At 37.9% G+C, this 12214-nt stretch overlaps 1 protein-coding gene across 1 annotated transcript in view; it reads left to right on the top strand.

Annotated features, from left to right (window-relative positions):
* The first annotated feature begins 7694 nt into the window (after positions 1-7694).
* Positions 7695-12214, top strand: part of LOC140243238 (uncharacterized) — a 132073-nt gene continuing 127553 nt past the window's right edge. The window contains exon 1 of the mRNA XM_072322909.1: positions 7695-7818. Within this exon, the coding sequence (XP_072179010.1) occupies positions 7817-7818 (2 nt within the window). The 5' untranslated portion in view covers positions 7695-7816. The remainder of the gene's footprint in view (positions 7819-12214) is intronic.

Raw genomic sequence — 12214 nt, 5'->3', positions numbered from 1 at the left:
ATTTTCCGTACACGTACCCAATGAAATGCAATTTGTAGAGGAATTCATACTCAATGTCTACAGCTATTCAGTTTTTTGCCAAACTACATCATTGATTTTTAATTAATTTTTTCTTCATTTATTTTGGTATCTTTGGTACGAATTTGTGAAGGGGTCTGGGACATTCCATTGTATTTACGGGTGTGAGCCCTATAACCACGGAGGTGGACAACATAGAGCTGCATTTAATACAGCTCTATGGTGGACAATGACAATGACAATGACAATGAATTTTATTCTTGAACGGCCCCGCCAGGGGGCATGGAAGAATAACAAATAGGTAAATGTTTTATGGCAAAACAAAGCCATAAATAAAGATGTAATACAAAAAGCATATATATACTATGTACATATCATGAACTTCATAAGGCAAACAACGACAGTTAACAAAAAAAAAAACAACAACGATCGAATAAGTGAAACAATCGGTACTTAATGGCAAAGTGGCAGTAGTATCTTACAATATATACAATGTAAAAGGAAAGTAATGACGAGACATCAAAATCTGGCCATTATGATCTGACAGAAACGTGACAATAATTTCTTTAAAACTCTTATGTTCTTAGAATTAAAAAGCTGCTTCATTTTCAAGCCATTCGGTCGGCGAGCATAATAGGTCTTAGAAAAAGCGGTCTTTCCACCTCCCTGGTAATACAATGTACTCAGAGCTTATCGGTGGCGAGAAGAAAAATACACCATGGCAGACCGGTCCTACTAGTAGTAATTGACGCAAACTAATGCAAACTCAATGCAAACTCAATGCGAACTACTAATTAATGCAAAACTAACGCAAAATACTAATTAATGCACACTAATACAAACCGTTAGCGGTGAAAATTAGGGTGAATTACAGCACCTGGACCTGGCTCTAGGCCACGAAATACTACATGCAAACTCAACGCAAACTCCAAGACACAACGCTATCCTATGTAAACACCACGTATATCGATTACAAATATTGGAAAATGACACCCGATGTATAATTTCAAACTCATAACGTTTTCCAATGTTAAAATAACCTAAATCGATTATAAATATCGGGAAATGACACATCGAAACACTATAGTACTACAAATTCCAAAATAAAAAGTTTTTTTACCTTAAAGCTACCTACATCAATTACAAATATCGGAAAATAACACCTCGATATAAAAAAAAAAACCCAAGATATAGGACATGTAAAACGAGACTCAAAACTTTATTATTTATTTTGTAGCCAATTTACACTCTTGCAGAAGCGCCAAGGTAATAAGCACCAGACTGAATAACAGTTTCCAGCAATTGTAGAGGAAATTGTAATTCCCAATGTTAAGAACTCTTGAATTTTCAAGCGGGAGCGAGCCTTATATTAAGAAATACTTCCAACACTTCAATGATTCGCAGTGAAATTTTAAAGCAAAGTCCGTCGGGCAAATCCCAAATTGCCAATTGTTTCTGGAAGATAATCACATTCCTATTGTACCCATTGCAATCAGAATAAAATTGGTGATTAATTTTTCATTACAGCCTCTTATAATAATGAGCAGCTAAAGAAATACTTAATAAGATATCACATGAAATACCCAAAATGAAGGGGGATCAATGTGAAACGGGCAGTCCTTTCTAGTTAAACCAAGTTTTGATGTTAATAATGAAATATGTTTAAATGACTAAAGTTTTTTCGACCTTTTCTTAATTCCTACGCATAACCCCTTTTACAGCCTGTGCCTTATCTGCAACATGTATCCCACTCTCCCCTCATTCTCTTCATCCTTTCTCTTCTCGCTCTTGTGTCCATATTTCATGTAATATTTATTCGACCAAGTAAAGAATATCATGATGAGCGGTTATATTTCATTCATTCATTCATTCATTCATTCATTCATTCATTCATTCATTCATTCATTCATTCATTCATTCATTTTTCCATTTCCAATAGAAACATATAAATATTTTACAAAAATTGAATGAATAAATTTCATCATAATACATAATAAAGGATAAGTATACATAATAGTGTGAGTATGCTATAGATACAAGCTGCAAATGAACCGCGTGGAGAGATAGGGTGAATGCTAAACCGAAAAATGTCATTTGCTATCATTATGCATAAGTTCCGTAATAAGGCACCAATAACTATAAACAAGAAATAGAGGACAGAAATGCCCCCCCCCACCCACCCACACACACACACACGGGTGATGTTCTTAGTGCGAGGGTTTGTTAATCCGAAACACACAAATTCCGTTTACCTATTAATCCGAAAATGAAGTAGGAATCGTTGATCTGAACGTTTTGTGGCGTTTTCCGAAGGTTCTCCTTATGACTAATCCTTATTCTGAAGGCTCGCTAGTCCGGAAGTGAAATAAGGTTTCTTATTCCGAAGGGTCTTTATTTCGAACATGAAATGAGGTTCGTTAATCCGAAAATGGAAGGAAAAAAAAAAGGTGCATACTAACGGAGTTTCTTTTTTTAAATTTCGGATTAACAAACTTTCGGAATAATGAACCTTATTTCATTTTCGGAATTATACAAACCTTGAAGATAACGAACCTTCGGAATACTAGTAACTAACTATAACCACATACACACACACACACACACACACACACACACATACACACACAGATGCACACATACACTCACATACACACTTACACACACTTTTGGTTCATAAAAAATAACCCAAAACAAAATCGAACAAAATCAAATTACACACAAGAAAACCAACGAAGCGGGGGGGGGGGGGGAGGTTGTGATGGAAGGGAGTATTGAACCTAGACCCAACCAGCCATGAGCACTGTATCGGGCAGGATCCCCCGTTCTGAAAAACGTTCCACGGCAACTGAACTCACTGGCATAGCCGGGGGGGGGGGGGGGGGGGATGGGAGCGGTCGCCCCCCCCCCCCCTAAGATTTGGACCGGGGATTTGGGAGGCGGAAAAAAAATGCGTGTATACTGTATGCATGCACATGAAGCGGGGCTCTTTTGCAAACTTTCATCAAATGAGATCATATTTTTTGAATATCTCACTCAAAGTGTGCACCAGATCGTTGAATTTCAATTCAAAATATGCAAAATCTCTCGTGCTTGGGAGGGGGTATCCCCCTCCCAAACCCTCCCCCTCTCTGCCTCTTTCCCTAGCTTGGTACACTTTTTAGATTTACAAAAAATTATGAATAATTCTGAGTGCACAAGACTTATCACTTATATTCCGAAAACTCAAAGTTCCCTCATGTACAAGGGAATTTTCCCCTTTTAATCTACCCTTTCCTCTCTCAGTCCCCTCCCCATCATTTTTTTTTAATGATTTCCCAAATATTTCATCAAATATGCGTATACGAGATATCTCAATTTCAACCTTAAAAAGGCAAAAGCTCCATCGTACGGGAAGGGTGGAGATAACACTCGCCCACGCCTTCTCCCTGCTCGCCCGCCCCTCCCCCCCCCCCCCATGCATAGAAGTAGACTGTGGCTACACTTTGAACATAAACAGTTTTCCAAATATGACACAAAATGTGTGCACCAAAACGTTTAACTGCAATCAGAAAATTATACAGAATCTCCTGCCACAGACTTGCTACACTTCTCTTCTGATTGACAAATTTCCAGATATTCCAACAAAAGTGAGCGCCAGATTGTTGAATTTCAGTTCTAAAAGCTTAAAACTGAAAAAAAAGGCTCCCTTGAATATGGGAGAGGTATCTTGCCACCCTTCCATTGCTTGTTACCCACTAGACTTAGTACATTTTTGGGAATGACAATTTCCGAATTTTCCACAAAAAAGTGTGCTCCAGATCGCTTAATTTCAATTCTAAAAACGCAAAAGCTCTACGAGCGGGAGGGGGAATCCCCCTTCCCCTAAGCTCTACCTCACTAGACTTTGTACATACACACAGATACACACAGATGATGCACATTCGGAATAAGAGCTTATAAATTCCGTGATTTTAACACCTCGGTGAAAAAGTATTGCACCAAAAATTTGCACCAGATCACTGAATTTCAGGTCTGAAAATGCAAAAATCACCTTCGCGTGGGAGGGGATATGTCCCTATCTACACCCTCGTCTTCATGCTTTTTCTGTTTGATTGCTGAACAGACAGCGTTCATGATATTCAGTGTAAGAATTAATACAAGAAGATTATTTAAAATGACACCATTTTATAGGTAAATTGTTCAATAATAATTTACACTAAAATAATACTGCAACCTTAAAGAAGTGGGACTGTTTCTACTTGTTAAAACACGCAAAAACATGCATCAAATTGCACCATTTGCAACATCAAAATGCAAAAAGTTCTCACCGTGGGAGGGGGGACACCTCCCTCCCACACCCTCCCCTCCCCCCTCGCTCGCTCCGCTCGCTCCACTCGCTCGGGTTCAGTCTCGTTCATGATATTCAGTGAAAAGAATTAATACAAGAAGTGTATTTAAATTATACCATTTTATAGGCAAATTGTTCAATAATAATCTACACTAAAATATACTGCAATCTTAAACAAGTGGGACTGTTTCAACTCGTTAAAACACGCAAAAACATGCATCAAATTGCACCATTTGCAACATCAAAATGCAAAAAGTTCTCACCGTGGGAGGGGGGGACACCCCCTCCCACACCCTCCCCTCCCCCCCCCCCCCCCCCCCCTCGCTCGCTCCGCTCGCTCGGGTTCAGTCTCGTTCATGAAATTCAGTGAAAAGAATTAATACAAGAAGTGTATTTAAATTATACCATTTTATAGGCAAATTGTTCAATAATAATCTACACTAAAATATACTGCAATCTTAAACAAGTGGGACTGTTTCAACTCGTTAAAACACGCAAAAACATGCATCAAATTGCACCATTTGCAACATCAAAATGTAAAAAGTTCTCACCGTGGGAGGGGGGGGGGGACACCCCCCTCCCACACCCAAGATCAAATCCTGGCTACGCCGTTGACTGAACTGGACATTGACTGTGTTTCCATTAGCTCGATTATTCCAAGATCAACATAAGGCGGACATCGATTTTTATTGTTTCACATCATTATACTATACGCATCTCTTCAATCAGCTTTGGTGCGATTTTGAATGGAGTCTGGTATGGTTTATAATGTGTATAGGACAATACATTACCTGCCGATGAAAGCTAAATCCTCAAAGAACTATATGCACATCCATAAATCTGCGTGTTCTCTATCAGATCTAAATATGAAAATTGATATCTTAACGATATATTTCCACCAATAATAATGTTTGTGTCTCTTAAAGGGGGGGGGGGTTATACCCTATAGACGGAATGTCCTCGATTCGTTAATGAGTTTATACACTATGTGTCTGTTGTCTGTGTGTGTGTTTATGCGATTGTATTAGTTTATGTCGGTTTGTAAGCTTGAAGGGAAAATCAGAATATGCCTTTGATTCTACAATGAAATGCTACATATACTCACGTGTGTGCAGCTGTGTATTAAAGCAATAAGGCAAACTCAGGTCGTATAAAAATGTCGTGCACTATTCTTTGATGAAGTTTTTTAGTTTAACTTGCAATGGGGATGCGTGCGTGCGTGAGTGTGGGGTGTACCTGTATGCGTTTGTCATAACACAAATCAAATATTAATTGTTTGATAGATTTAAAGAAATCTTCAGTCTATCGGACCATCGGTCTATAAGGATTTCTCCTGAAAAGCAGATGTTTAGATGTATATACCTCAATATAGGCCGATGTATAGCCTTATTAAATCATGGTAGGCGGTAAACGGAGTTAGTTATCATGCATGATAACCCATTCAGCAGCAAGTACAGGAACCCTACATAAAAACATAACCCTGCTGCATGCCCCCTTTTGCGTATTTCAATAATTTGTCAAGAAAAGGACTATATTTTAGTTTTCCATCTCCTTTTCCTTCTTCTTCCTCTTCTTTTCAACATTTGACATAATATTGGAGCCAAGTAAGGTCAAACAGCAGTGTGATATACTGAAGACATTTTCATACATTGCTGATTTTGACGTTCTGAGTTGGCTAGTTTCGCAGTGTGCATGCTCCTATTCAAGAGAAAGAATAGAACATGTAAATGAAACTGGACATTTTCTAGATGACTATGGGCTAAATTTTTATTTTCTCAATTCGTCCAAAATTATCCTGAAAATTGTGTGTATCCGTACGGTGCCTTGGTTTATATTTTCATAGGACCATGCTCATTATAACCGTTTTGACATCGCCTTCTGTACAGCCGACACTTTTTACCATTGATTCAAATTATATTTAAATACAGTATTTAACAAATTGTCAGCAGTGAATGTTAATTCAAACATTCATCTGACCTGAAGAATTAAATGTGCCATAATAATGTACCTCAAGGCTCATTGCTTGTCTCACTTTTATCTATTTTATATATCAATTACTTTAGATTATGGTCCGATACTACATGTATAGCTCTCTCACTCTCTTTTTTGTGTGCAGATGACACAAATTTATTGTATATATTTATTGTATTTCAATGCCCAAGACATTAAAATCTTATATACTGTGGTCAATCACAATTTTGAAAAGCGTGCAACTATAGTTTAAAAGCAATACTGTTGTCTGTTAATTTCAAGCAAAATTAATTTTGTAACATAAGGGCGAATCCCGAAAATTTGTATGTCAAAATAAACTGTTGGCATAGACAGCATTAGCTTTTGTGTTTGGCTCCACGAAGATAAAAAGAAGCAAACTGGAAATGCATTTTTGGCCATAAAGTATAAGTTTATTCGACTCAAATTTGTGGCGTCCCACGCCTAATTCTTTCAAATCAGTGTACTTCAGCGATGAGATGAAGGATGTAGGCTTATGAATGTATAGATGAAAATGTACCTTCACAGTTTCAAGCAAATGTAAATTCTAACCAGGCCACATGATTTTATGCATGTATTTTCAGGCACAAACCGTTCACTACATTGGTCCTAAAGTGAGTAATAGATTTTCAATTGCTAAAAAAAAAAACACACACACACACACACACACACACACACACACACACACACACACAAATACAAACCAACTATGAAGTCCTTTCAGCACAAAAATAGTTTTCTCATTTAGATATTGCTACATGTGACAATTGTACATTGAATAAATTCAGTTTGCAACTAAACAACATACGCATCAATCCTGTCTGAATTTGTTTTGTTTTTGTTGTGTTTTTTAAATACTCTACTATAAGTACTATGTTACATTGTTATGGGCGTGTCCAATACCAAGCTGTGCTCTCTGTTGCCACGCCCCCTTAAAAGTTCATCGTAAAAATAGCGTACTCTAGTATTCAGGACAGACTCAAGACCACACAGTCATAGTGTTCCAGCAATAATACCCTTGCTTACAAGCGGAAGCTAGTTACATGCTTAAGTCATGAAATATTATAATAACGCCCTAAAATGGAAACAGACAGAAAGGAATTCTAAGTTGTAAACTTGGGTGTGGCAAGACCTTCATTGTCAACAGTAGCTACGACACCGGCGGCGTAGGAGGGGTGTCTGATGTGTACGCACGCCCTCACGTTTTGTGGATGATCATGAAAACAAAACACCAACATGAGGCATCGGCTTGCATGGACTACCGATGCGATGCTACGATTTTCGTGATGCAGTAAGTGCATGCACACAGATTCGCACAGAGGGTGTTGCTAGTGCCGGTGGAAGTCCTCAAAAGGGTGACCGACTAGTATCGCTGGAATATTGTAAACATCTGATTTTACGGCAATTAATCACTGAATATCCGTAGATAATTGCATCTTCTGGAACATTTTATGGTGAAATAGTGCTGACAAGACCACGAAAATGTAAGTTTTATGGCTTATTCATATGAGTTTTCGTAAGTTTCTTGCATTTCACATTGCAGCGCAGCACATGAATACAAGTACTCAGTACTGTACTGTACCTACCTGGTACCCGTATCTGCCCGGCCAAGCCCATCGCCGTAGGCCTACTTGTGCCACAGCGCAGTACCTACGGCCTGGCAAAGCGAGTTTCACATAGAGAATACTTCAAGTTTCGTTCATGATGCACGAGCCCACTGACAAAGCACTTTGTGAATCGTCGGCACACTTAACTGCTCAGACACTCTGTATTAAGTGTATAAAAGACAAGTAATTAAGTGAGTAAGATGAATATGAACAACTAGACAGGTCTCATACTCCATCTCAAGGCACAAGTTTGCTTCCTATGACATGTGATGTTACGTGAGGTGGAGATCGAGTTGGAAATGGGTTTAGCCATACCATATGCCAGAGTGATATGAGGATGGTTAGGCTTGCTGTTACCATGGAGCTACTAGTACTAGTAGCTCCATAGTATAACTGTGGCCTGCTGTTGTTCATACTGTATAACCAAATTTGTCATGGTATTTAATATTTTTGAACAGAGTGAGAGACATTGCTCTGAAAAATTGTGATTATGCTGTCTAACTTCTAAGTGTCACATGCCACTTGTTGGCTATTGCAATGTTCTGTTTTGTGTGATCTAGAACTTTTTCTTATTGTAGAGAAAATCGATAGAATGTTTGACTGGTTATGCTGTATAGTTTACAAGCATACATGTAATATTTTGTGAAGTGGGACTTCCAAACCAATTTTGCAAGTGGTTGACTTTTGCAATCAAGAAGTAGACTGACCTAGCATACTGCACTGATGGCTGAGAGTGAGCAAGATCTGATGATGACAGAGCCAGAGGTTGTCTTCCTTGCACGCAGTCCTGAAGGGAAAGGGCCTAAAAAAAGAATGCTTGAAAGTCTCAAGTCATGCCATATATAGTATTTTCCACTGATGCCAAGGAAACGGAGAAAACAGAAGAAAACCCCTATAAATGGAGATTTCTATGCAGTTGTTGAACAAACTTGAATAAGATGTGACAACTGTACAAACTGGGTCTACCCCATATGTAGTGGATTTCTAGCAGCCTGCAGGCAGCAAGCAAGCAAGACATTCGTCTGCAAGAGATACCTGGGCATGGTGTGGCAGACACGTAGGCCTACCAGTGGAATTGTACGTGAACTCAAACTTCAGGGCAGGAATTAGTTCTGCTTCATGTACCTTGGAGATATGTTGGCTGACTGCAAAGATTCAAAATGCTTTGAAGAAGTTTCATGAACCCTTCCTCTTTCTCACTTCAAGGGCAATCCCACTAAAAGATCATGACCTATGGTGGCAAGACATGGGCAATGAAATTGTCCAGTGTAGAATGACTTGAAAAGGCTGAGATGGGAATGGTCAGATGGATGTGCAGGGCATCACAATGTTAACCAAAGAAAGATACACCTTTGTAAATGGAAACCTCCTCCAGTCTGTAGGCCTGGTAAGGATAAAGCAGGTGATGAGGAAGAGCAGACAGAGATGGTATGCAGTGGACATGTGGATAGGAGAGAAGAGACCCACAGGCACAATCTGAGAATAGTAAACTTCCCAGTTGTTCGGAGGAATCCTTGTTGGAGAGACTTGAATAGGGCAGAAGAGCATCTAATACTGTAGTAGTAGTCACATTGATCCAACTGAGGACAGCATACAATAGATGAGAGCCATCAAGCAGGGAGGTGAATCTCTTTCCAGGTAAATAACTAACTGTCCAACCCAACAGAGTAAGAAAAATAGACTGCTAATGATCAGAGCAACCACTAGACACTACAGATTGCCAGGGTACCAATGGTAGCTGGAACAGTGACAAAATTTACAAAATTTGCAATTTGTAAAATCCAACAACTGTACAGTTCATGGCATATTCAGTGTATGTGGAAAGCATTTGATATGTTTTCAGGGTTTTTTCCCCCTATCTCTTTCTCTCTATCAAGTTATTACCTCTCTGTGATGGAATTAGATACATTCTTCATGGTATTTTGTGTTTTGTTTATCTTTTACACCTACCAAGTTGATTTCCAATATTTTAGTACAATAAAATCATGATAAGTGGCTCCACAGAATTATTTGGCTGTTTGTAAGTTTTACTTTTAACAACATGTACATTTTAGTGATACTATGGATATGAACAGATTTGCTCTTTGTTAAATCCTTGAATACATTGCAAAGCTTTTGAGCATTTTTCATATGAGTATCTTTTTAGGTAGAATTAGCGCTTTATAAGAGTCTCTCTATTATTATTATTATTATATGGAAGCTACCTTTAAAAGCTAATGTGTTGAGAACGTTGTTGAATATGTATAGCAACATGTGACACTTAATGTTTTTGCACTTCAACATTTCTTCCTTTCGAGGAGAAATGTCCATTGGCTGGTTAAACCATGGACCCTAAACTGGATGTTTTTCAAGTCTGCATTATTTCAGAGAGTAAATAATTACCAAGGGACCATGGATAGAAGCTTTTGTTATACTAAAGATTAAAAAAAAGAAAGATCTATATAGTTGTTTGTTTGGCAACATGAAATTCTGTGATGACATCAGTGGTATTTTTCATTGATTGACAAGTTGAGAGAATGCAGAAAGGTTAAACTGGTAATGGTGACAATAACAAAGGAGCTTCAGACACAATACCTCAGTCATTGCTACCATTTGGCAGTTCCCACTAGATAAAATCAATCACCAGTGATTGTTCATGACCAGAGATCACAACTTGGTACAATACTTTTGAATGAATTATAAAAGTAATCTAAGTATCTTTGTAATGTTGCATCCTTGTACCGACATATTTTTGTTGAAGCAGAAGATAAGGAAACATAATAGAGAAAACTAAATAACTCTGTTGTTTATAAGTTCTAAAATACACATATATGTGTAGCAATTTGTAAAGTCTTTCATCCAGATAGATGCAGCTATTGTTACAGATCATTTTTTTTTATAGCTCTTCCAGTGATGAACTGATATTTTATTGTCAAGCATAGTGTACATATGTACGGGTAGTGGTAAAATAGTAAAATAATAAAATAGACTGAGGTGATATACACCTAAGGTGCTCGGAGATTTAAATCCATAAAACACAGTCGATGTTAACGTTACCAGCAAAAAAAAGATCCAACTGGCAATAGAGAGATGGTTGAACTTGTCACTTGAAAGTTGACAAATAACCCATGTCTGCATTGCTAACAATTACAAATTTCTTAGAAATTTGTTTGTTTATTTGAAAAAGAAAGTGTACTTTAATAGAATCTTATTTTCCCAAACAAGTGTGCATGTATTCTAATTGGCCTACTTACAGTTGTTAAATTAATGGTGACTTAATAAAAATCTTCAATTTTGTAAAGCTTTCAAAAAGAGGATTAGCCATGGCACCATGGTAGACCTTGAAGAACTAGGGCTAGAGATTGTCTAGTTGGTCTGTAATGTTACTTGTTATCTGTCGAAGTCTGGGCAAAATTGTTTCAAGATGTCTGTTGGTATTATATAACATATGTGTCTTCATTGTTAAACTTTGTGTCTTCCATGTCCTACGTTTTGAATAGATACATCAGTGGATATGTATCATCTGCAATCTGGGGAGTATTTCTACATATGTAGGCCTATTTCAAAACTACAATGCATGACATTGTTCTTTATATGTTCCGAGATTCCAATGACTTTAACATGATATGGGTAAGAAGACCAAACTGTGCAGACTGAGCAGCTGTGCAGCTAGTTATCAGGGAGAGATATTAGAGATATGATGATCTCCCTTCTTGTGATTACTAGGGTCTGTTAAAGCCATTGGCTCGTCCGGCTCTAGTTCCGCACCAATGTGTATCTGGGCACCCCCACCCTCCTACCAGCCAGGTATAATGAAGCTTGCAAGAAAGTGGTATGTGCACATCAAATACCAGAGCCCATACTGTTGTGATCAATAGGATGCTTTTACTGTGCCTGAGAAGTGGCTGGTTTGCTTTCATAATTGACAGTTTCCAGGCAAATATGTATATTTAGAAAAATATATTGTCACTCAAACCAATGGACATTTTATTTCGTGACCCAGGATTGGGTCCAATAAGCATAATTGATCTGTCCTCATTCACCCATCAAAGATGACACATCATACATTGTATTGTGTTACTCCCAGTATGAATTGGTTTGAAAATTGAAATGTTTATGAAATCTCATAGGATATGAAGTGGAATGCAATTGGCATCTGAACATTAAAGCTTTTGATACCAAATGATACAACAGAATATACAGAGGAATTCACTCTTTTATAATAATCATACAATTGTACATCCTTATAGGAAAGCATTGTTGTGTGGTATACAAAGTTATACTTATGCAATCC

The sequence above is a fragment of the Diadema setosum genome, chromosome 20, assembly GCF_964275005.1.
Source record: "Diadema setosum chromosome 20, eeDiaSeto1, whole genome shotgun sequence".
NCBI lineage: Eukaryota > Metazoa > Echinodermata > Echinoidea > Diadematoida > Diadematidae > Diadema > Diadema setosum.
This window is presented reverse-complemented; position numbering and strand designations above follow the sequence as displayed.